Below are 27656 nucleotides of genomic sequence, written 5' to 3'. Positions count from 1 at the left end.
GGAACAGGAAGAAGCCATTACAGGGAGGTTAGTACTGAATGACGACATGCAATTTCAAAGAGGCCACAACAAAACACAGATAATCCACTGTCTACCTGTCGGGCACCAAATGGCAGACGGACTAAGTCAAACAATGGCTGGTGAACACAGCGGATCATTTAGCAGCTGAAGAGCCAGATCACACAGGGCAGCTGTGGCTCAGGAGGGAGAGCGGTTGTCCACCTCTTAGGTCGGCAGTTTGATCCCTGACCTCGGCAGTCTACATGTCCAACTACTGTATCTTTGGCCGAGTGAAAAGGTGAATGCAGACTTGTGTTGTAAAAGTGCTTTGAGTGGTCGTCAGACTAGAAAAGCACTGCGTAAATACAGTCCAGTTGCCATTTTTGCCTCAGGAGTTGGTGGGGAGCAAATACAAAGCTTAAAGGTTAGCAAAAGTTGGATTCCCTTTTGGATTCATCAGATAACATGACCTCAAATGAAAGGTTCTGTTGTTTTGAGTCTTCTGGGTATGAAACAAATCCACTTCATTGCTAACACTGTCACCATAACAACTTGATAAACTGATAATATGATAAGAGTTGGGCTTTTTAAAGTTGTTGTGGAGTTCTTCCGCTGCTTCGTGGCCAGTGTAATCATTGCTTCATATAGGGCATTTGTTGCCACTAGGGCTGCAAACTACAGTTATTTTCATTGCTGATTAATGTGCTGTTCATGTTCATAGTTAATTGATTAAAACAACTCTAATAAAAGATGTATTAATAGCTTGGTCTATAAAATATCGCAAAATAATGCATAATAGTGCTGTCTGAGAAGCCACGAGATTCTTAGTCACCACACACATATGCAAACACTTTATTATCACACACTTGCATAAAGTTCTGCTTGAAGACACAAACATGGACACACACACACACACACACACACACACACACACACACACACACACACACACAGAAGAGTTCCTCTTATTACATAAACTGGGTAGTCTTGTCTGAAGTCATTAACATGGCAATGTGAACTCAGAGCCTGTTTTGTGGGTTGTGTTGTGCTTTAGTTCATAATACATATTCAGTGTCCTAAAATATGCATAGTCCATTTAATAACTAATGTATTCATATAGTTATTATTTATAATAATATCCTTAGTAGTATCTTGCATGTTTTCCATTGCTATATTTTTTGGATCTAAGTGCTTTGTTACCACCAAATATTGCTCTTCATGTCTAATCATCCAGCAGTTGAGATGTCTGATCGTGAACACAGTAAGCTGAGTCATTCTGGTTGCCTCTATTTAAAAGCCACCTCAGGCTGAGGGTATTTGTGGAACGCTGGACTAGCACATCCAGTTCCTGTAATTTGTTCCTACACTGAGAGACAGCTATGTAAAGTGATGATTTTTTTTATTTATTTATTTTTATTCATACTTGTTTATATGCTGTGGATACGCATACATGAGAAGTAAAGCCAATGACATTATTTTTGGAGGCGACTGTTTAATCTTCAAACTGAATCATATCAACTTGTTTATTGTAGCTGTGGACAGTATGACTAATGCAGCTAAATCTAAGCAAAAACAGAGAATGTACAATGTACATTCTAAAATGTACCACCAAATATTTACATTTTTAATGTAGAAAAAGTAAGGAGAATGGCATGTAAAAAAAAATAATTTCTGACTTAATGCAAAGTCTTAATGATGTGTTCATCTAATAAGCTGTATCCTGGATTTCACTAATATTATGTCCCTGTCAGTATTGTTAGCTAACATCAATTTATGGAATAAATGCATTCACAGACATTTGTAAAAGATGAGTTAATGCCCACATGACCGAAAATGTGACTAAATGTAATCAAGATTTTAAATAACTTTGGGTAAATCAAGTTCATGAAGAACATGCGGGGCACACTCTTCGCACACACAATTTTTGTCTGCCTTGTTGAACACGAAATACTGAGACAAGCAGTTTTCACTTTAAGACAAAACTTTGGAGCATTTGCACAAACCTGGGTTCCTCCTTCCTTTCAGGTATCCCACAACATTGTAGATTTTCTTGTAGGACAGCTGGTTTCCAACCGTCAGAGTAATCTTCTTTCGTTCTAGAAAAAAGAGCAGACAGACTTTGAGATGAGCTCCAGTGGGAAAGGAAAAACCATTTTTAAATTCACTGCGGACAAACTTCAAAACTGATCCTAATTTTGACCAACCTTGACCAATTTGAAGTCGTTATGCAAATATCAGAGTAATAATGAATCAGAATTTGTCTCCAGTGTGATGGTACTGTGGTACATTGAACTCTTACTTTAATCACCCAGAGAAAGACAACACATGACTCCCAGGCTGTCAAAAACGCTGTTGCTGTATAAACTTGAACATTGCCAGACTGGGAGGAAGCAAACTGAAATCAGAGGAAAGCAGTGGTAAATGGAAATCTTCCTCGGTATGTGATTGCTCAAGTTGATGCTCTTCAAATGCAGGCTGGAAAAATAAAACTGGCTTCCAGCTAATCAACAGTTTAGTTTAAGGCAGCATTGACTGATTCATCCACTCTACCAGCCACTTTGGCCAAAAGTGATGATTATACCTCAACCCTATCTCTGACTGAATACCTTTATATACCACTAACACACTGCCAGGTACGTTTTGTAGGAAACATTATTGCTTCCTGGACTGCATTTGTTGGCCATTTTTGTTTGTTTTCTTCTTCTTCGCTGCATAGATGTCATAAATAGAACACAGGGGTGTACTATCTTTTCTCAATATTTTAATAGAAAATGAAATTTGTTGACAAAGTACATTTTGCAGATCGGTTCAATATCAAAGTTTCCTTGTTATGCTGCCAAAATGAAACAGAAGTCATTTAAAAAAGACATAATGTTTCCCACAAAATATATTTCCTTACTGCAAATTAGCTGAATATAAATGTGTTTTTTTTTATATGTCACAGGGTTTCATTTCATGCAGGAGAGAAAAAGGAAAGAACAAGTAGAACAAAATGTGTTCAGAGTTATACTGGTGTCCAACATGGTTTTCATATGGATAGAGCTTTGCCCCATAATGTCATGTTAAGATTTATCAATACAAACTGATCAACTAGATTAGCCAACACAATCAAATGAAGTACAATAAGCACGAACACAGACCCACACTCTCACACAGTATTTGTTTCTGTCAAATTCCCTGTCTCACTCTCAAGGAATAATTGGATTATGTCAAGTGGATGAGAGTTGAATGAGAGCTCTAATCGCGTACACACACACATATGCATGCAAAAGCTCCTTTCTTAGAGGAAACCTCTCTTCATAAGCACGTTGTGTGTAACTATGCTTTATCTCACTTTAATTCCAAATGGGTATTGTCAGACAATGATGCACAATACACAGAAAGGCCATACATCACCAAATTTGTGCAACTGCAGAGGAAAACATACTGCACTGACACACACACGCGCACACACATAAACATACAATATATCATTCAGGTGAGAACCGACCATAAAAAGGCACAGATAAAAGAGACGTACCAATATTTTTCAGATGACATTAGATGGTTTGTCATGAAATGGACCGGCCCACCTTGAACTGTCTCATCCACTGCAAGCTTGATGCACCAGAATGAAATAAAGGATTTTTTTTTTTTTTTTTTTTTTTTATAATGAGGACTAATTGGTGAGTTTGAATAATGTCTGTTGGATTAACATCCACGTGTCTTAAAAAACCCCATAACCCTGAGCTTTTCAATGGAATGCATCCGGGACTGTCCTCTGCTCAGTAGAAAAGACTTGAAAATTTCAATTCTTGTACTATTTTCAATTTTTTTTTTTTTATAATTATTTCCTGTCCAAAAAAAAAAAAAAAAAAAAAAAGTAAAAAAGGACAGTGCAGCATTTTTGACCACTATTGTGAAACAGTTTAACAATGTGTTGTCCCAGGTCCCAGGTATTTAACCTCTGTGGGGTTGTTATAATGGTCATTGAAACTACTTGGGTGCAGCTGGCTGTGTGATCAACAGTCATTAGGGCTGTCACCTGGTGCCAGCCGTGAAAAGTCGTTAAATCTCCTGGTAAGGGTTGTAGGTGATGGATAAGTGATGTTGTAGACCTCCTCTCCGTTGAGGGATGGTTTCTTTATTTTAACATAAATAGCCTCCTTCATTCCTCTTTCAAACCTGTTTTCACAAAGGGCCAGTAAGGGTATCCTTAAGCTTTAAGTGATTCCTGTAAATGTTTGTGCTCCTTCTCTCAGACCTGGGCACTTGTTGGTACACTTTCAGCTTGGTGTTGCAGATTTCTGACAGCTCCTAACTTAATGCTTCAGTGGGTGATGAGCGTCAAAGCATAAGTATTGGTCTGTGTGCATGGGTTTCCTGTAGACTCCAATGTGATGACTCCTGTCCACTTCAGTGTGTACGGTGCAAAAAAGCCATGCTTTTGTCCCTGATGTTCCCTCAAGAAGTTGAGATTACCATCCACTGAGTTGAAAGCTTGCACCTTCTGGGATTTGATCCATGAGTCACCCACACATCTAAACCCATGGCTCAGTGCTGTTCCTCTGAGGGGGTTCCAGACTCTGTCTTGTACTTTTTCCATGCAGAGGTTGGCCACAATCGGAGATACTGGCGAGCCCATATCACAGCCATGCTTTTGTCTGTAAGACCCTAATAGTTGAGATGCATGTGAATGTTGTGATCTGGTAGGAGCTCATTTAGTTATTATCAGATATTAAGGATATTTATTGATACCAATTACTGTTTTAATATCAATTAAGTTATTAATAAGAATTAATCATAATGGGCCACTAGCCTGAAATCAGGAACCAGTAACCCACTGTGAACAGAGTCTCAGCAAAGGGCTGTTCACTTAAAATGCCAATATTTAAAATTCGTTTTTACATTTATCAGATGAACAGTGAAGGGTTGACTGTGAGCACTGACCCTCACAACCAGCTTTTACCACAACACATACACACAAATATCCCTTTCCTATCCTTATATCCTTGATGATGTCATTGCCATATTGCAGGGACTACCCTGATTCCCAGAGGGTCTCGTCCAATGGGAAGCCAGGATTTGCATTCAAAACAAATCTTGCACTCGTGAGATTTGCAATGTCTGATGGAATTTTGGTGCTATTTCTTTTTTCTGTGTCCTGAGTTCTTCATCAGGCTTTAGTCTTTGCAGGCGTGCCTCTCTTTGTTTAGTCTTTTGTCTTACATGCCGGCCACATGGTGAGGTCCCAACATGAACAACAATGTTTACATGCATGCCGACTATGGAAGCAGTAGAACTGTAAGGAAACAACTGCTACAAGGCAACAACAATGGAACCATCCTCAGCCCAGACCAGCTTTGCGAACTGCTTGACCTCTATCTGAACACCACCTACTTTCAGTACAATGGGGGGTTTTACAGACAAAAACATGGCTGTGCCATGGGCTCACCACCACCACCACCATCTCCCATTGTGGCCAACCTCTCCATGGAAGTTAGTTGAGAGACAAAAAATTTCTGTAACCAAATCCAGTTGCCCTTGATTCCACCCTCCTTTGATACGGATGCACATTTGCATGAGAACATGAGTATGCAGGTCACGCATACACATTCCTTCTGAGTGTGTGTTGCATGCAAGCTGTGTGATAGATTCATGCTGCTCTACTGATTGACTTTTGATGGCGGTAAGTGAAGGATATTTCAAAAATGTCAAAGAAATGTTTGATGAGGAGGGAAATGGATTCAACACACTTTTAGCCAGCGCAATGCATTTTGGTGAGAAACACTGAAAACATCACCATGTTTTCATCACACTCTTTAAAAATGAAATGAAACAAGAACACAATGGAGATGACCTCCAGTAGAAACGGTATCTTTTCTGTGAAGGTCTAAAATGCAAATTGGCTGTCACAGAAACACACACAGACACACACAAGTTAGGGACATTGCATCAATTTATATTCATTTCCTGGAGACTTATCATAACCACTACTTGCCTAATCCTAACCTTAACACCTTAACCCAAGTCTTCACTCTAAAGTTTAATGATTTACATTATGAGGACCTGCATTGTGTCCCCACAACACAAGTAATACAAAGACACACACACACACACACACACACACACACACACACACACACACACACACAGAGGGAGCAGTCACTGTATACTGTGTTTGCCAGTTCTGCTGCCTTGCTGGATGGCTGTGAGCTCTAGGGGGGCTGATGGCTGGATATCTGAGGGAAATACAGACAAGGTGCCAGTAAAGATGTGAAGCAGGGGCTCAAACTGTGTGTGACAGAGGTCCCCTGCCTACAGCACAGCACTACAGCATGACAGCCCACTTTCCCAGCTCCGCTCCCGTCCTCCATTCCCCATGCCTGTCTCCTCGCCCTCCTCTCGTGCCTGTTTAATACATTATAAAAATTCACTGCTTTCTCTCATAGGCACCACATAACCCATTTATCACTTTTGACATTGGCACAAATGACTTTGGCTAAAAAGCAGGGATGGAACATGGGGCCCGTTTGTGTATTCACTCAGCAGACGTACGCACAGAGAGATTTGTCAGAGAGTAATTCCACTTCATGATGAATGGGTTTATAGATAGGGTTGCCTCTACAGGTAAAGGGTGACTCTGAGTTAAGTTTTGAGATTTTATGAAAATATTTAAAGGGGCTACAGTTTGAGTCTGGTTTTCACAGTTAAATGAAATGTGAAAGCAGATGTTTCCATAGTCGCTCTCAGTAGGTTCTTCCTGAGAATTTTCATGATTTTCTAGCTGTTGCTCTTAGAATAACTCAGTGGAACAGTGAATATTGATGGTAAATTTTGTCCCAACTTCACCAAATGATTAGACCAAAAGTGCTCTGTTAAAGTGTTTTTTTTAGCCATTTTCTCTGACAGAGTTCATGATTTTCCCAGTACACAGCAGGAAGGCAGAGTGATTAGAAACTTAGGAACACAGGTCCTCCCCTTGCACAGTTTTTCAGTGTCTGAAAAAGCCCTTAAACAAGATACTTAACCTTGTCTTCTCCAAGGAACATCACACATGACTGACCCTGAAAACATAACCTTTACTGACAAGACCTCTGCCTAAAACTACAAAATAGATTGTTTAATATTGCTTTCAATAACAGTTTCCACAAAATATTTTTAAGTATTTCCTTTTTGGGAGTTCAATGAGAAGATTGATATGACTATCAATGAGCACTTTGTGTTCATGCTAAACTTAGATGATAAACATCATACCTGCATGCATGTTAGCATTGTGAGCATATGAGTATGGTGTCTTTTGCATTTAGCTCAATGTACGCTGCACCTAAGTACAAAGTCTTCGAGCAACTAACATGGCCGTAGATGCCTAGTCTTATTTTCACTTTGGGCAGAGCAAAGGTTAGCTCTTTCCGTCCTACCAACGGTCTTTAGCTAAACTCGCTAGAGATGCTGCACAGAAGTACTGGGCAGATGTATTAACTATTCATGTAGAAAAAATTCCAGCACGTATTTACACAATAAAACAAATGAGTAAAGTAAAACTTTGATGCAAAATGAGACCAAGAATTAGATGAACAAGGAGCTACCAATTGTTATCGTAGCAGGCACATGGACACACAACCCACTAGTGATGCCATGATGGAATTTAGCAGTATTAGACTTTGAAACAAAACCACAACAAATGAATCACATCTTAAACTAGCTGATTTCATCACCCGTGGACCCATACATTTAAAGGTTCAGTAGGTAACTCTTGTAAAAATGACAATAACCTTTTCCTCTGACTACTCCTGGTGCTCCTAATGGTATTTGCAAACAACAATCAACCAAAACAACCACCCAGTGCCAGCTAATTTTTGAGTCTCATTCCCAGGCTGTCAAATACTTTGGACCAGGGAACTGGACCAAAAGTGTCGCTATTGGACGACCTGGGAATATGACAATCAACTACCTTTCTCCAGAACCGTCAACTGCACCTTGAAGCCATTAAATGCCACCAAATGAAAAGAGCTGATATATAATCAGAGTCTAAATTCAGAAGCATCTCTGCGCCATTCTCTGCAGGGTATTAAATGCAGAATTGAGAAGAAAAAGCAGTAAGTGAATGTGGGAATCCTGCACAAAGCAATCAATAGTGGTGTAATTAAAGGGCCTGGGAGTCCTTTCTATAAAGCCATTTCAAGTTGTTCTGCTTCGCTCGCCTCTCCCTCCGTGGCCTCGCAATGTAATTGCCACGGAAATTTGTTTCACTTTTGGCATTTGTTCTGAGTGGTAGACAGAGAGAGACACACGGAGAGAAAGATAGAAAGAATTGCATGTGTTAAAAACTTAAGTGAGGAGGAAACGAGACAAAGAAGGGATTCAGCAAAGCTGACTTGCTGAAGTCCCATTCTTCAGCTATGATTTTACTTCGAGCATCAATTGGTTTAAGATGAATGTATGTGTGTGTGAGTGTGTGTGTGACAGAGAGAGAGAGAGAGAGAGAGAGAGAGAGAGAGGGAGAGAGAGAGAGAGAGAGAGAGAGAGAGAGAGAGAGAGATGCTGTACATATGAATGTGACAGCACCGGAAACTGGGAACTGAAATGTTTCAAAATAACATTTTCACTCCAGTTACTGTGCCATATCTATGAAGTAGTATATAAAAAAAAGCTAATCATGTCCACTGAGGTCGCTGGTTCGATCCCCGGGTCGGGCAGGGCCTTTCTGTGTGAAGTTCGCATGTTCTTCCCGTGCATGCGTGGGTTCTCTCTGGGCACTCCGGCTTCCTCCCACAAACCAAAAACATGCTCATTAGGTTAACTGGTGACTCTAAATTGTCCATAGGTGTGAGTGTGAGTGTGAATGGTTGTATGTCTGTATGTCTGTCTATGTTGCCCTGCAATCGGCTGGCGACCGCTTCAGGGTGTACCCCGCCTCTCGCCCATTGCCACCTGGGATAGGCTCCAGCCCCCCACAACCCCGAAAGGGATACGCGGGTATAGAAGATGAATGAATGAATGAATGTCCACTGATACACCATAATCGTTATTGCATCCAACAAAAACCTATTGAAACTAATCTTCCACAGATGAGACGTTCCTTACTCACTGTGCCAAAACCATGATCAGCAGTAAACTGGACAGTTTTGTCTGTTCGTGTGACATGAAGAAGTTAAGGCATGTCAGGGAGTGCAGAAAGGGTAAACGCATGACTACAGTTTTAACATTTTTCAGCACAGCACAGTGAGAGGCTGCATAGAACTGCCGCACTACCATCAAACACAACACAATGAATAAGATTCGAACATGAAATGTCACAGTAGCCTATACAGTCAGACACAAAGGTAGCCTACGTGTTTCATGTCGCTAGACATGGTTGATTATTTATGCACGATTAGCAAATGTTTTGTTAGCATTCAGTTCCCATAACATTAGCTAAAATTGACCCGAACATCAAGTAACTTTGCATTCCTTTGCCTCTCTCAAGACCTTCTCTTTATATTGGTATTTATCTTTCTTGTAATCTTTATACATTTCTGATGATGAATGACTGACCTCAAAAACTGGAAGAGCCACCCCTAAATGCTCCATGATTTCCATTCCGCATGTGTGTGTTTGTTACTGATTACAGTGGACAAACCACCAAATAATACTGTTTTATGTGTTTTTTTTTTCTGTCCTCCATCTCAGTAATCAGCACCTCATTTTCATACTGTATGAGGGTTGTTTTTTTTTGTGTGTGTGTGTTTGCAGAAGGATTTGCAATTGTTATTTGGATAGTAGGTGGCAGGAGGCAAGTATTTACAGTCATCTGCAATATAGGCATTTCTGGCTACGGTAGGGTAAGTGGCTTATGCACATGCACTCAATTTCAGATTGATTGGAGTGTATAAAAGAAAGGTGCGCATGGCCTGGCAAAGTTTTACAGGTAGAGATTTCTGTGTGCATGTATTTTTCAAATTTTGTGACTACACCATTTTTCAGTTTGAAAGCTGCACTGTCTTTTATACATGAGAACCCTGGTCCTCATTTTATGATTTAGGATAATATTAATAAAGTGTAGTGTAGCAATGTATAAATGTAAAGCCCCAACTATTAAGTATTGGTATATAGGCATTACCTATATACCCATTATATGGCCAAAAGTATGTGGACATTTCTTTTATGTGCTGTTTGTTTTGGGTTGTTTTTCATGGTTTGGGCTTGGCACCTTCTAATTAGGAGGAATGTAAATGCTCCAGTAAATGCTCCATGTCCAGTTTGAGGAAGGCTGTTTCTTGTTTAAACATGGCAAGACCCCTGTGTTTTCCCACTTTGGTGAGGAATAATTGGACTGGCTTGCACAGAGCCCTCACCTCAACCCCATCCAATACCTTTGGAATGAACTGGACTGCTGACTACAAACCAGGCGTTTGCAGCCAAGATCAATGGCTGATCTCACTGATACTCTTGTCTCTGAATCGGAGCAAATCCTCGTATTCGACAGAAACATACCATAACGTACCATCGAAGCATAACCGTGAAATATCTAGGGTGTAACTCAGTTAATGTGAAGGATAATTTTTAGAAGGTGTGAGAAACTTATTTTATTGTCAATAAGGTCTATCAGAAGACCATAATTAACCACAAATAAAAATTTAATGGTTGAAAATGAGCCAACTTAACCAATCAAAAACTTAAGTGGTGGTTTATGATGTGTTGGCAGGGCACTATGACTCAGAGTCACAGAGTAAAGTCTCTTTATTGCTTAGTGAAGCTTGCGGCTTCCAGTCTGATAAGAAGCATGAACACGCATGAGCATAAAGCTGAAAGTAGCAGGATGTGTGTTAATGTGTGAGTGCGATCAGTCAGCCTTGCCAGGGTAAACAGGGGCTTGCAACACACCTTTGAGGTAGTGATTGACTAGCTTGGTAATTGTCTGGTCAACAGACAGACCACTCAGATAGAGTCAGAGCCAAAGCCCCAAGGCCTGAAGGGGACAGGGTGTGTTCAGTGAATTAATCACTCTTAAAGGGCTGAAAAGATGGGAGGGGTGGACAAGCTCTCTCAGACACAACACCCACACGCACAAACACATACCTGCAGACGGATATATGAACACGGACATAAGGACACACAGAGGGTATTTATACAGAAGAGCAAATAGACATACAAGACTGAATGCAGCAATACTCAAGAGTCTGAAACTTAGATGCTGAGATGCAAATAAGTCTGCAAATGCAAAAAAAAACAAAAAAAAAAAACAAAAAAAAAAACTGAAAATGGATTTGGCAAATGCAGGAAACAACAGCTGTTTATTTACCTTTCTGGGGTGTTATGCGATGAAGAACTGTATACAAGAAAAATTGTTGAGCATTTCTGAAAACGTTTTTGTATATGCTTGCTTTGGGCTTGTTTAAGGCATATTTTGTTGTTCACTGGTTAGCTCTCACTTTCCATTTCAAAATGGTAGCTCATGTGTTGTGATATATTGAGACATTGCCAACCGGTGTTTAGCAAATGGATGCTAAATAGTTGATATGGCATTGTAAAATGTGCCTTTTATGAGGTACGTCGTTGGTGGTTAGCAGGCTTGGAGTCGATGGCTCATTGTTGAGGGACCAAGGGCCAAGGACCAGTAGTGGGCCCTTGTACAGCCTATAGGCTGTGTGGAGATGCAAGACTGATCCAAGGGGAAACGTACGAGGACAGAAGAGCAGAACAGAGAGAAATGTGGATGAATGAGGAATGCTTTTTCAGCACCATGGACAGTGCTGTGGATTTATCAGCGTCTGCTATTTCAGAACCATGGCCAGCAGCATTGAATTGACCAATAATTTGCCCAAACCCCAGTCAGATAAAGGATAAAAAGTAAGGCAGACTAAGTTAACAGGGCTGGCAACCAAGGATAGAAGGCTAATTAATACACAGTTTGACATTTAGTGATGTTGGATGCACAGCCATATAGCCTACAGGATCAGGCCATCAACCTCCACAAGCCAACAAACTACAAGTGTGCAAGCAATGTGTGGCCTACAACAATAACCAAGGAGACATGGTGGTCTACAAAACAAGTAGCAACAAACAGTGCCATTTTTGAAAAAGATCGGCTAGTCAGCATCTATGACAAGCCTATGTAATCACAAACAATGAATATGAAACAATTTACCAATAACGTTTTCCATTTAACAGCTGTGAGTTTGAAGCCAATCCATTAAAAATTCCATGGAATCCATTACAGCCCACACGAAATGTCTGGCTACACGCTGAACAAGATGCAGACACATGCGGGCACCTGTACTTTGAAGTCAGAGGTCACGTTCTCCAGCAGTGGCAGTGCTAAAACAAAGTTTGGAGTTAGGTCTGGCTTTGTGAGGCTACGTTTTATTAAATGATACACATACACACACACACATGCACACACACACACACACACAGAGAAAGAGAGGTTGGTGATGTGATGTCACATCACCTCTTGATTTTAAACTGTAACAGAAATGTTACAAAACCTTACACAAAAACAGCATGGGAAACAGAATTACAGCAGAAGCCTGTGAGCTTTTCAAACTCCCGGCAGCCAAATCGACTCAGAGTGGCGGGGGCCCTATAAAGGGGTTTACTAATGGGGTGGAATCAACAGCAGTACAAACAGGCCACAGTGCCCCGCTGGTGCTGTTGGCTGCATAAGCTGAGAACCCCTCAGCAGTGGTGGTGGTTCGTCTCAGAAGATACAGAAGTGGTCTGAGTCCGACTTTTTATTTTTGCCACAATCAAGCCACATAAACAAACTTTATTCAAAATATTTAACTAAACAACAAAAATGCACACACACACACACACACACACACACACACACACACACACGCTCCACTACAGGTTAGTCATTGCTAGGGTGTTAGCTGTATCTATTATAGCATTTCCAAAGGGTGCAAAGAGCCACATATATTCATGAGATTTTTGTATGATTTGGCAATGCTACAAGCTACAACATGAGCTTTCTGGCACACATGTGTTGAGGAATAATAGTAAAAGGAATATAAAGTATGCAGCATTACAGTGTGTGTGTGCCTGTGTGTTGCATAGCAAGGACACAATATACTATATACTGATAGAGATGCACACACACACATGCACATGCACATGCAGTGCTGAGAGTAATGTGAAGTCTGCCACGTCATCTTGTTAAGGTCTGATGATCTCCATGGAGGGCCCCTGGGCAATTAACCAATGGCCAGCCAATATAGCCAGCCTTAATTGAAAGGGAATTAAAAGAGAAAAATAAGGAGAAAAGGCATTAAAAAGAAAGAAAAAAAATGAAAGGAGGCAGACAGATGGAAACAAATGATAGTGGGATCCCAAGAGTGGTCAGAGGTGCAGCCAATCGATTTGAGACAGATTACATCTCTCTCGCTCTCTCTTTGTCTCCCCTTTTGTCTCTCTCCCTTTCTCACACCCATTCTCTCCCTCTTTCAAACTCATTTGATGTAATGGAAACACTTCAAAAAGAAGCCTACCTTGCAGAAGCGTTAGATGTACATTAAGCTCGGTCTTCAGAGAGTGGGGACAAACACAAATGTGCACACCACACACACACACACACACACACACACACACACACACAGAAACTGTGCACTCCAAAACCGACAGTACTTCTGGCAGAGCTGGAACAGCTTCTGACAAACAATTTAGATTCAATGACACACGAACGATATCAACATGATGACTTAGATAAGATTCTACACACCTACAAGCGGCCAACAGTGTCAAGACAAGATAGTCCTAAAACAACCTGACACATCGCACTAACACCATTGGTTTTTGCAATTGAAAACAATAGGAGGGCAAGAGTGGCACACATAGGCACAATCTGCCCCCCGACACTGAAGGATCAATTGCACTCATGTCTTTGGCCACTGGGTGTTAGGGGTGCATCATTGATTGTCTGTGTGACTCACTGAGGAAGCATGGGTGCATGACAATGACGAACTGTGTGCCTGTGTGTGTGTGTGTGTGTGTGTGTGTGTGTGTGTGTGTGTGTATGTGTGACTGTTATCTGTGCAACATGGGAAACAGCAGAAAGCAGTGTTCCAGTCAGTGACCAGCTGCTTGGATTTATTGGGGAATAAATGGAAAAGGACAGACCATACACACGTACAATGGGGAAACATGCTGGCAGCAAGAGATGACGACTCCCTGCCCCCTAAAAAGTGCTGGGGTGGGATGGAGGGGGGAGGATGAGTGAGTGGAGGCTCAAATGAAAGACAGAGGACTCAGAATGAGGGAGTGAAGGAGCAGAAGGTGGCAGTGTGGTAGAGGCCTGCAGCAGTGATGCTGAGACATGAGGGATTTACGCTCTCGAAAGCAGGAATTACCACTGTAATACTATATCCATCTCATCTCTCTCTCTCTCTCTCTCTCTCTGAATATTCTCGTCTTGTCTGCTACCTGCCTTCCTGATTTGCACTCCCCTGTCTCTGCTCAGGTGTCATTCTCACCTGCTGTCACCCATGCCCCGTTGATCCGGATTCTGCCTCGTCCAAACTCATAACCTGCATTATATTCTTTAAATGGTTAAACTTTTTTCTGCCTCCTGTCTCATCTGTCTGAGCCTGGTGTTTTGGGTCCTGTGACCTCAGCTAAAAACATAACAAGCTGCCCCTTATCTGGCCAAAACTGCCAGATCTCACTAAATCTGATATTATGGCAAGAAATGACATTGACAGTGGAGACACAGCTGCTAAATGCATGTATATGTTTTGTACGGACTTATAATTGAGACCCAGGAGTAAGACAAACGTAGTTCTATCACTGGTTGTGATAAGTCAGTCGGAGAGTGTCCTCGCCAGAAAAACAGTTTTGGTCATTCTTCAAACATTGATTACGGCCTATGTTTAAGGTTCCTGGTAGACAACCTCTTAGGGTCATAGAAATAATAACTGCTGTCCCTCAGATGTGACAGGGGTGGTGGTCTCATGTTCTTCAGCTTATCAGGCTTAGTTGTCCAAACTTAGAATTACAATTAGTCATTTGGCAGCCGCTTTTATCCAAAGCGATGTACATATGAATTCACACACCGATGGTGCAGCATCAGGGGCAGTTTTTGGGGTTCAGTATCTTGCCCAAGGATACTTCGGCATGTGGACTGCCGAGGCCAGGGATCGAACCACCGACCTCCTGACCGCTCTACCTCCTGAGCCACAGCCGCTCTTCCACCGCACTTCCGAACTGATACACTTCAGCTTGAGGTGTCTTTTGCAATGCAAATGCCATACATGTGTAACATTGACACAATGTCCTTCATGTGATTTAATGTGCATATAGAATCCATTTAGTGTTGGCCAACCCTCTAGAAACTGAGGAGGGATATGGTGTATCTTTATTTTCATTTCACCCCACATTACCAAAAGCAAACATATTTTGTTACCAATGTCTTGTGGTGTCTAGCCATGTGAATAGCGGTTCGGTTTTATTTGCCCAGATTTTGAAATGTCTGTCATTGACATATTTGCCACCAGTTCTTTTTTTATTTTCACTTCACTAAGTCTTCAGTAGAAAATAGTTTAATGTTTCCACAGTGAGGTCTGAGTGATGACATATTCCTGAAGATTTAGCCATGCTAGGGACGTAAATCTATGGATGGCAGTGTCAGGTGGCTGACCACTTTGGTCCAGACGGTAATATCTCAATAACTGCTGGACGGACTACCATGACATCCTCTTTCCCTAGCACTTTTATGTAGTTTACATCTGTGGTTCAGAGCACAATATCTTGACAACTAGTATGGATTATCCTGGAATTTGCAACATATATTCAGGGGTCCCAGATGATAAATGCTAATAACTTTATTGTTCCTTGACTTTTCCTCTACCACCAAGTGCCAACTACTTCATGGATTGCCATGAAATTATACCTGCTAAGCATCAACTGGGTAGCTGTCACTGTAAGCAACTTAGCATGCTTATGTAAGCTTTTAATGCTACACATTGCTGTTCCATAGAACAACCTCACAGCATGGCTGTGCATTCTTGGTCTTGCTTAAATGCCATTTTCAATGTTCAAATGTCATATAAATTCCTCCATTTTACTAGTGCTTTTTGTACTGGTGGCCTTGCCACATATTTTAAAACCTGGCAAGACAACAGCTAAAAGCATCAGTGTGGTACCACCAAAGGGAGGTGAGAAAATGTTTTTTTTTTTTTTTTGTTATTTGACTGAATCAGACCTTTAAGTTATTCCTTGAACACCACTATCACATTATTCATCTCCATTTTCTTACCCCCTTTCTGTATTTCTACAGCCTCCTGTTCGAATGATGGGGAAAATATCCCCACTGCCCTCTTATCATCTATTCATCTCTTTCTGGCAAAGGAAATTAAACTCAATATATTTCTTTCCTTTTTGTTAGACTCCTTTAATTTGTATGTGGGTTGCTTAAAATGAGAGAAGCCTTCCTTTCAATGTGAGATAAATTACTTTGACACTGCTGCACTTGCTAATTTCTGTCTTCTTCTGGAGGAGTGCTTTTTTACACTGGCAGTGTTTCACAAGCATTTTATGGTCATTTTGACCCTGAGGGTGTGGACTGTCCTGCCATGATTCCGTCTTGTTTTAGTGTTTTTCTTTGCCTTCAAGGAGAAATGTTGAAACCCCAGTCATAAGAAAGTATCTCTTTTATTTAATCCATCTATCTATCCATTCTTCTTTTGTGTAAAGGAAGTAAGAGCTTGTCCCTGCAGCTATTCTCTCACCTCATTCACGAGAGGTTAATTAACATCTGCATCTCATTTATGATGACCTCACCACCCAAAAATCAAGTCACATTTCAAGACAATCAAAACTGTGCTGCAATAAAAAATGTTCAAATACTTAAACAGCACAAACTAACAAGAGCTCCGATGGCATACAACTACAAAAGAAAAAAAAAAAAAAGTAGATGTGATAAAATAAGGGTTAGAGAGCAGGTCGATATATAATACTACGATGAATTCTAATCTTTTTTTTTTGGTCTACACTGTATAAGGACAGACTTGAAATATGACATGAGAGCAACATTCAACACTGACCAGCCTGTTGGGCAACAGGTTCAACTTCCTACAGCATATAGACTGAATGTCATCTCTGCATGCCTGCTTACCTTTATTCCTCGTTCTCTTTCATTATCTGCACATAGGGTCAAAAGATATGGGCTCTTGAGGCGCAATTCCAAAACACCGGATTTAAGTTTCTTAGAGCTTTTTACTTTTTTAAAAAGGTGGTATCAATCCAAAAAAAACAAAAGGACTTCAAATGTAGCATATCATTTCAGAAGTCACATTGCTTATCAGCAAAACGTATGCTAAAATGACCCCTCTCTTTTTTAAGGGAACCATTTTCCTCTCATGTCCATTAAGTGTGGCTGCATCATGTTCTGCCCGGACTGCAACTCCATTCTATGTAATGTGTCAGTGTCCACTGGACATGTGAGGGGAACGTCTCAGGCACTTGCCTGCACTGTTCTATGTTTATGTGCCCAGTTTACTGTATGTTTGCCAGTGTGGCTCTCGTCTCTGAAGGTGGAATTAGTTTGTCATTGTATCTGTATATGATTGCCTTTATTTATGTACAGTCAATGTAAAATGTAGTATATTTTTCTGAGTCCCCTCCTAATCAGATCTCCGTCCTCTTTTCTGTCTAAACTATCTCAGCCTGCATGGCTTTGGAGTAATATTAGTCTCAATATTGATGAATGCAAACCGAAGGATGCACAGATACATTTTGGGATTTATACATAAATGACTCTCTCCACATAAATGTTTTCAATGCACACAAAGATATTTTTCATAATATACAAATGGAAAAACAATCAACATAAATAAAGCTCAAAAATGTGTTTCTGATACACACAAAAATATTTCTTGTTTTAAATAAATAGAAATTCACAAATACATGTATTTGAAGTGTTTGCAATTTCCATCCAAAACATATTTGGATGTTGTTGCATTTAAATGCAAACTGCTGGATTTACATTAACAAACTGCTTGTCATTTGTGAACTTTACAGCATTTCTGTGTTTTCATTTTCTCCTGAAGTAGCTCCATTCACAAATACATTTTTTTTCAACAGGGGTTCATTGTCTGTAGCTAATCAGATGGCTCCCTTTCACGTAAGTGTATATTGAAGGGTACCAAAGATTCTCTGTAACAGCACACTGTGGATGACATAACTTTCTGAACATTGGCGCTGCAGGTCAGCCTCAACATGGAGTCTGGTAGCTGCTAAGTGATAACTCTCCTGTCATGCATGATTGGATATGTTTGAGTAATCAATACATTAACAAGCTAGCTCATGGATGATAGCTTTAGCTAACTTGCACTACACAACAAGAGTACTGACATACCTGTAGAGAGCAGCGACCAGTTTGTTCTCCCTTTGTATTCTAACTCATTGTTGCAGACTACACAGACGTAACGCCATGTGACATTAAATGATACCATCAAAAATCTCAAATCCTCATCAAAGGAGTCTTAAAAAATAGTGGCTTTAACATACTGCTAAATTAGTTTTATTGTCCTGCATATAGATGCAAAATGCAGGCAGTTTTCGTAAAACTGAAACAGTCTTTTCATTTCTGACGATTTCTTTCTTGCCAAAAAAAACAAACAAAAACAAATAAAGAAACAAGCATAAACAAGTGAGTGTTGATAAGCTTCTCTTCAGGAAGAGGGAATACTGTCTTTGGGTTAATTGCTAATCATGTCAAGTTTCCATGTGATATTGAAGTTATAGTGAGTAAAAGAGAGAAAGAGTGATGTTGCATGAAAACATGCTGTTTCTGAAACACAGCTAGAGTGGAAAGTCTGGCAGTGGCAGTCAGGTCACATCTGTGACTCAACCAAACTGCATAGGCTGGAGACTCCAGCCTATGAACTCAATGAGTCACCTTACAGTGTTAGTGATATGCTAGCAGAGGTAGCCAGAGTTACAGTGATCCATTTAGATAGAGCAGAATGATACAAACATCAACTCAGACCCACATTAGTCCTGAACCTACAATTTAAACATTCTTCGTGTGAATAATTTGTTATTTTGTTGGTTTGTGTTCTCTTTTTTGAATTTTCCAGTGCTCCCACCTCCATATCCAGAGAATGTAATAGTTGGACATTAATAAGAGAAATTGGATCGATGTGCAGTGAGACTGTACAAAGATATCAGTGAAACAAGTATATCAATCATATATCAATCAATAAACATCTTTAGCCACTTCAATTTAAGGCTGTATGTCCGAATTAAGGCTGCAACTTATGACTAATTTCATTATCAATTAATCTGCTGAATTAGTTTCTTGATTAATCGCTTATTTGTTTTGTTAATGCAAGTGTCCACAGAAAAGCATGAGCAACGGCATTCAAAATGTTTGAAATCCAGAGTGACTTCTTCAAATGTCTTGTACCATCTGACCTGCAATAAAAAAAACCCAAAGATACTCACTTTATAATGATATAAACAGAGAAAAGCAATAAATACCCACATTTTAGAAACTGGTACTGAAGAATGCTTAGTATATTTACATGAAAAATTACCTTGATTAGATGATTATGAAAGTTGTTGCAGATTATTTTTCTGTTGATTGTTGAATTGACTCATTATTTCAACTGTGCATAAGATTCGAAAGGCACCTTTACTGTACTTAGATAAAAACCAGTGATGTGCCCTGGTAATGCATTCAATATCATTGAGAGGGATCCCTACAGAGCTTGTAATTTGGTGCAGCAGGAGACTGCGATCAGGTCAAACACTTGTAAATTCATGTTTTATGTTTTTTGGAATTAACTCTACATGCTGACATAAATAAACACAAAAGAATGACTTTCTGTCTCTGTGCAGAATGTGGTAGCAACAGGCTAAGCAGACATTCTTTTCCTCAGCCTGAGGTGTTTGACTTGATATGAAAATATATTTTCCTATGTCCACCCTGGATATTCGTGGAATATATCCACAGGGAGGCAAAATGAGTATATCCTAATCACGCGAATCATCTTTTTCATTGATGATGGCAGAGCGTGTGGATGTGGTGGCCAGTAGCAAACTTTGCTTCTTTATTTGCTTTTATCTGTTTTGAAAACCTTGAACCTTGAATGACCTCAACTTGCTCCTTGCAAAGAAACAGCAGTTTTAATCCAAACACCTGTCAGAGCTCGTCAACTACTACCTCAGGGTGAGCCCAGCCACCCTGTGATGGAAGCTCATTTCTGCTGTTTAAATGCACTACACACACTACGCAAAACTCATGACTGTAGTAGAGGATTGAAACGGAAATCAACTGGTAAATCAAGACCATTGCAGGCACAGTTTCTTCTTGATCACAACACTCCCCTGTATCATTGCAAATGCAGCACAAATCTTCCTGTCAGTCTTGTGGTCCCTCAACCATGCACAAAATCTTGCACACCTTCACTTGGGGTAGTGGCTCAGTTCCAACCAAAAGGGGTAAGTGTGAGTTTTGATTATTGTAATTATTCAGTAATGGTTCTGAGTGACAAGTGCACCTGACAGCATGGATCAAGGACTACCTCACCAACCGACCACAGCATGTGAGAAAAAAAGGACCGTGACTCCAACATTGTTGGCTGCAACATGGGGGACTGGACTGACATTACAAATGCACTACATCAGAAGGCCAAAGCAGACTGTATCTACTGAGGAGACTCAGGTCTTTTGGAGTGCTAGGGGCCACTCCTGTGGATCTTTTTTGATTCTGTTGTGGCACCAGCCATCTTCTATGCAGTGTTCTGACAGTGGCTTCAGAGACTTAACAGAGACTAGTTAAGAAGGCAAGCTCTGTCCTGGGATGCCCCCTCGACCAAGTGGAGGTCATAGGAGACAGGAGGTCAGGTGGACATGCCCCACCCCATGCAAGACACTCTGACAGCACTGGGCAGCTTCTTCAGTGACAGGCTGCTTCACTGACAGTGTGTGAAGGAGACACTGCAGGTCCTTCCTTCCTGCTGCTGTCAGACTTTACAGTGAACACTGCTCCCAGTAGACCACACACACCCAAACTCACAAATTCACTCACTCACTGCAATATCAGTGTAGTCCAAACTGTAATATCCATATTTACTATGTGCAATAACATGAATTCATATAACATATAACATTAATTGAGTGCAATGGTAAGCCTCAACACTGGGATTAATAAAGGATTATTAATTATAACATACCTCTGTCATACTGTGTTTTGTGTATTTACCTGTGTTGGGAGGCATGGCAAGAGGAATACAGGAGTCTCCCTGCCCTGTGGATAGAGAGGACAGTAACGTCTTTGCCAGGAAGGCAGAGATGGGCTGAACCAGCAGAGATGTCAGACTTCCTCGAATCTCTCTTGATACCTCAGCTAGAAAGAAAAACAAAAAAAAAACCAGGAGGAGAATCAGTGGCAAAATCAAGGCAAAAACCAGATTGAAAGCAGAGCAGTCAGAAAAAAAGAGAAAGCTGTCCCAGACAATTTCAGTCCCTCCATTACAGAGATTATGGAATTCCTCAAGGGTCTGTTTTGGGTCTCCTTCTGTTTTTGATGGTACATTTGATAACATTCAGTCATAGTGTCTATTTCTATTGATTTAGCAGTAATCATATCTACCTGTGTGTCCCTTGTAGACAGTGGTGAAATGCAACCAAGTACATTTACTAAAGTACTGGACTTAAGTATGATTATGACGTATTTGTACTGTACTGGAGTATTTCCATGGTCTACAACTTTCTACGTCTACGACACTACATTTCAGAGGAAAATATTTTACCTTTTACCCCAATATAGTAATCTGACAGCAACAGATCAATACTACAAAATACTGTGTAACCAACAAATGAAATATGATGTGTTATATTGAAGATGAAACTATATTCATCCATGTGGGGAAATTCACAAGCTATATGGCAGTACAGAAGTCATTATTAATTAAAATAACCTTCACGCACTTTAAACTTGGTATCCTAGCATCAGCTGGCCACAATATCAATACTTTTAGTGTATTTTGAAATAAGAAATCAAAGGCTCTGCACATTGGTGTCATGGTTGCAGTACATGCAAGTGGCCATAGGAAGGTCAAAGACGCAATTTTAGTTTTTATATTTGTTCATCTTGTAGCTATGACATAAGAGGGGTCATGCAAGTGGTCTATTTAGTTATAGACAGCTTAAATGACAACTTGTCACTGCCAGCAGCTTGTAAGTCAATCTGATATGATGGGAGTGCAGAAATAGTCTTTCTTTATTCTACCCTTCTCTTTCCACAGTATACTTTTCATCAAAATAAAGTTGTTAGAACAAAATATTATAACAAAACACAGTCTGTTACATGATAAGGAGTAAGTTGTTTGTATGCTGTTTATTCTGTTGCTCAGTAATTGTTATGGACAGCGGGGCCTGATCAGCCTTACTGCACTCTTATCTCAGTACCGCTTGTCCTTCACAGATTTAATTCATCCAGGATAAAGGTGTGTGTATGTTTCGGCACTGGTTATCTTCGTTCCCATTGTTATTATGTCCTAGTTGTCTTTCTCTGCATCCTTGGCATCGAGTGACTTGACTGCTAATAGAGATGTCCACTGAAGTTTTCTACAACCTTTATTGCAAAAAAGTTGGGACACTGTGTAGAACATAAACAAAATAGAATGTGATATTTTCCAAATCCTTTTCACAGTTTCAAAATACTTAACACAAAACCACACACCCAAAATGCAAAATACCTCATATATCCTGCAAAATGAAGCACTGCAACCAAAACATAGTATATAGTATTATATAGTATATAGTATATAGTATATAGTATATAGTATTATCAAAATCAAACTTTTGCACCAAATGGCACACACTTCATTCATATTACCAGATTTTTGTCTAACCAACTAAACACTGTTGGGCATAATGAAAAGCACTCTCATCTTTAGTAGCTTTGCCATAATATTAAAATAGTTCAAATTGTAGAAAATTCTTGAGATTGTTCACATGCACAGAAATATTTGCAGATACACACACATATGCTGTTGAAACATTTATTTTTTAATGTAATTTATTTTTTAATAACATATGCACAGCAGATATATTTACATTGGAGTGAACAAAAATATGCTCACACAAAACAGTAAACTGAAAAAGAAAATTGCAGAAAAAATGTGCAGAAAAAAAAAAAAATATATATATATATATATAAAAAAAGAGGCAAGAAAAACAATTACGCAGCATCTTGCCACACAGCTGGGTCTGACCACAATGCCTCGTCCACATCACAGGCAATATCTTTCCTTGCCAGACATCGAGGGAAGAAGCGCCTTGAGTGCCTTATCCATCCCTGAATTGCACCCACATCAATTTCATCACACACCTCTTCCATAGCCTGTACACGAGGCATGCGCACAAAGGGCTGCCGGTCGTATACCTTCCACCGCCATGCCAAAAACAACTCTTCTATGGGGTTCAGAAATGGTGAGTTTGGTGGGAGGTATTGCACAGGAAATGGTGGGTGGTCAGCAAACCAGTTTTGGACTGGGGCTGCATGATGAAAGCTCACGTTGTCTCATACTACAACGTACTGGTTTCTTTGATGGTCTGCATCATTCATACGCTCTGGTGGTATGAGAATGTTGTGGAGTCTGTCCAGAAATGTGAGAATATGGGCGGCAGCGCACATTGTAATGTTCTGTTGTCCAGGAACATCTATAATGGCTCTGTGGCCAATGATGTTTCTTCCCCTTCTTCTGGTGTTTGTTAGGTTGAACCCAGCCTCATTTATAAAGATGAACTCATGTGGGATTGCATAAGCATCCATTTCCAGTACTCAAAGAACAGAAATCAGTCAGTATGGTGTTATCCAGTACACTGGGAAACAATGTTGCATGTAGTGTACTGCAGTCAATATTGTACTTAAATCCACATATGCTCATCTGAGCTCTTTGTTTCTTTGAGAGTTTCTCTCAAAAAAGTTGTATAAAAAAAAGTTGTTTCAATCTGATTTGGTTTTGCTTGAGAATGCGGGCCAATGTGGACAGGCTGACTCGTTGAATATTGTTGAATATAGTGCTGTCTTGGATGATGTGGCTTTGAATTTCTTGTAATCTAATTCCATTATTTTCCAAAACCAAGCTCACAACGGCAGCTTCCTGTACCCTGGTGAACATTTCGCCCCTTCCTCCACCATGGTTGCGTCTCTCAGTCCTTTAGAAAAACAAAAAAAAACAAAACTATAGGGCTTGGACAATGCAGCCTAAAGATATTTCCCCCACAGTAGAGTAAATTGTACGGGAAACTTGTACAGTTAGTGTATGACATCAGCCATTCATGAAGTAAACAGGTGTCACCCAACTGATGACATGGGGTGTACTACATAGTGTGAAAGAAATTTTGGTTACATACCTGTACTCCAGTCTAAATGTCCGGATGACAGAGGCGACAATAAAACGGCTCAAGTTCGGCTGCACTCTCTGTCCAGCCTCTTGCATTGTCAGCCCATGGTTGACGACATGATCAACTAAGGTTGCTCTGATTTCATTTGAAAGTTTTTGTCTTCTTTGGCCTCTACCAGCTCTACCCTTACCTCTCACTCTTCTTCCCCCTCTCATTGTCACCCTCCCTCCTCCTCTTCCTCTCTCTGTAATGTCTTCCATGGTTGTTGTAAAAAAAAAAAAAAAAAAAAAAGGTGCTCACCTGTGGACTTTTTATAGTGCTTACTTCCTGATTGAAGTGGTAACAATTGACCATTGAGGTGTTTGGCCAGGTGGGACATATATTGGCCAATTAGCTCATGTAGTGTCATTTTGAATGGCAGTGTTTCTAAATGGCAAACATGTGACTTTATGTCAGATTGTTGTGTCTTGTGCAGAGAACCGTGTTCAGTACATTTAAAAGGTGCCATTTTGAATTGCAAAATGTGTGTGAAGCAGAAAATGTGTTTGGAGTTTTGAAGACTTGGGAAGATGTTTTGCTGTCTGTGTGTCAGTTTAAATAATTGTGCTATGCATGTCATTTTGGTGTGTTAGCAATTGGAAAAAACTGTAGCATATACTCAACAGTACAAAGACAATATATTCAATGTTTGACATTATCAACTTCATTGATTTTTGTAAATATGCTGTATGCTTCTTCTGAATTTGCCTGAAAATATTCCTTTTGGAATTCAGGTCATCAAAGCCATTGACACATTTTTGAGAGCAACATCATCAAGGGTAGTATGGCTTACATAAAGCTGTCTCTATGTCTGGACAGGGTCCATACAATGCAGATGACAATTCAACAGTTCTTCCTGATTGGTTGTCGTGCTTCTCGTCTGCCAGTCATACGTAATCAGTATTGAGTACTGCTGTGAGGTTTACACTGCCGGTTTACATTTATGCTTTGAGGACTTTACAGCTTTATTGCCCAGTTTAAAACATTTGAAAAGTAATCAAAGAGTAATCAAAAGCAATAAGTTACATTCCCTTGATGAAGTAATCAAATAGTTATATTACTTATTACAGTTTTAACAGGCTAACCAGTAATCTGTTAATTATAATACTGGGAATTAGATGGTTGTCGTTCCTCTGGTGGCTCTTTAAGTACTGTCTGTTCAGCAGACACTGAAAGGAGAACTGCTGATGAAGACTGGGAACTGCAAACAAACTTTTCAAAGTGGACTGTCTTATTGAGCTCTCTTTATATTTTACGTCTGGCCAATATAGTGACACAGCAAGGTAAACTACAAAACATCTTCAAGTAAACCCACCAGCGCAAACTGTCCTTACCCAGGTAGATAGATAAATGAACAATTGTAGTCTAAATTGTTTACTTGTTACAACAAGTACTTGTGGCTACAACTCAACAAAAATTTGATTATCGTCTATGAATTAATGAGTGTAGACTGTAAACAAAACCTGTTTTAGGTTCACTGATAGAACAGTCTGTTTAGGTGCATAAATGTTTAAATAAGTAATCTTAGTCATTTGTGAAGCACAGATGCCAAACATTCTCTGGTTCCAGCTTCTCAGTGCAAGAAATTACAGCCTTTTGTCTTCTGTCGCAGTAAATTTGGGTCTTTGGAATCATAAACTTTTCGAGCTTTGAAACTTTGGGTTTTGGAGCATCATCATTTAGTGATGTGGTGGCCCCAAAAATGTTTCCCTGTATAGAAAGAGTTAACTGAAAAAGCACAATTTGGTAATTATTAAATTTATGGAAATTACACCTGCAATTTATATCCCTACTACAAATTATTTTTGAACCAATGTGGTAGATACGGACAACAGCTATGCTCACAGATGACCTATCACATATAAATTATATATGTTTTATTTGCCATCAGTGTCCCTTTGTCCCACCACAGCACTATGTTTTCATATTTTCCTACTATAATTTCACAAGGCTAATATCATTATTATTATCATTATCTGTTTCAGGAAGTCTTCTTAATGTTAACTCATTGTCAGGATTAAGGAATAAAGAAATTGCTGACTTGAAAAATAAAGTGTTCTCTTGCATTTTGTTGCACTTTGGCAAAGTTAAACTACAATAACTCCAACAACAAATGGGAGCTGCAATCAGCTATAAACAGCAAAGTCATAACTCATTACAAAGGCATGCATCCTTTCTCCCTAATATCTAATTTCCTCAGCCAGTTGCATCTTGTATACCCCATTAACTAAAGCATATTGTTACTTTTCTGCTTCTCTTGCAGCTGATCCATACTTTGTCCAAGTTTGTGAACAATCTATATTCTAACCTTAGCTGTGAGGACAAGTTCAGCAACCCTTGAAAAATCCCTTGTGGTTTCTTTGAACAAAGTTCTGGTCAATAGCTTTCTATGGCTGGTCTAGAGAGTGTCAGAGTGGCGTTCTAGCTCCACAAGGTGATTAATAATCCATGAACAACACGGGAGACAAGACAAGGGGGAGACGGGGAAAGAGGCAAAGGGTGAGGATATTGAGAAGGGGAAATAAGGCAAAAAGTAAAGACGAAAAGAGAGGTCAGGGGACGGCTTGGAGAAAAAGTTGAGAGGTTAGAGGAGAGCAGAAGAGAGGCAGTGAGAGAATAGTTGATGAGGTGACAAGAAAGAAGAGGGTTGAGAGAGAACAAGAAGACGGGAAGGAGAGGACAAAAGAGATGAGAAGACAAGGGGGTTGGAAGGGAAGAAAGATGCACAGCTGGAGCAAGAAAAAGGACAGCGGGCATAGAGAAATTGGGGGAGTAGAGGGAGGGACACATGGAGTGACAGCATGCATAGAAAAGATGATAACACTTAATATGGCACTTACCAAGGAACAAGTTAACAGACAGATAACTGATAATTGATATATTACTAATAAGTAACTCCTGATATCTTCAATCCTTAATTTGCACCATTGACAGAGCTGATGTTTGAGGGAACAGAGAGCTGGGGAGTCCAAAACACAGGCAGCTATTGTAGCTTGTTAGCTGTGTTGCACCATCTAGTTGTGTTGCAGTTACTTCTTCTGCAGGAGCATAAACTGCTCCACAATGGAGGACTGGCTTGTGGATAGCAGACGATGCTACACTCCTCTCAAATAAACTGTGTGGACTTCCAAGTGAGTGGGCAACTAAGTGACTCACAGTTAGTAAGCTAGCCTTGTTTTTCCTCTTTAAAAACTTTACTGATGAAATGATGCAGGGAAACGGCCCAAGTCAGAGAACATAAACAGAGGCTTGGAGATCGTGTCCCTGACTTCTTCATCAAGTAGCCTGGATAATAG

The 27656-nt window shown here is 40.0% G+C and overlaps 1 protein-coding gene across 5 annotated transcripts in view; it reads right to left on the bottom strand.

Annotated features, from left to right (window-relative positions):
- The window catches only part of naaladl2 (N-acetylated alpha-linked acidic dipeptidase like 2), a 518168-nt gene that overhangs the window by 150253 nt on the left and 340259 nt on the right, over positions 1 to 27656 (bottom strand). For all 5 annotated transcript variants that reach the window (XM_076723158.1, XM_076723166.1, XM_076723175.1 and 2 more), the window contains 2 exons: positions 21170 to 21313; positions 2004 to 2096 (listed from right to left, as the gene is read on the bottom strand). In XM_076723158.1, coding sequence (XP_076579273.1) covers positions 2004 to 2096; positions 21170 to 21313 — 237 coding nt within the window. The remainder of the gene's footprint in view (positions 1 to 2003; positions 2097 to 21169; positions 21314 to 27656) is intronic.

Source organism: Chaetodon auriga, chromosome 3, assembly GCF_051107435.1.
Source record: "Chaetodon auriga isolate fChaAug3 chromosome 3, fChaAug3.hap1, whole genome shotgun sequence".
NCBI lineage: Eukaryota > Metazoa > Chordata > Actinopteri > Chaetodontiformes > Chaetodontidae > Chaetodon > Chaetodon auriga.
This window is presented reverse-complemented; position numbering and strand designations above follow the sequence as displayed.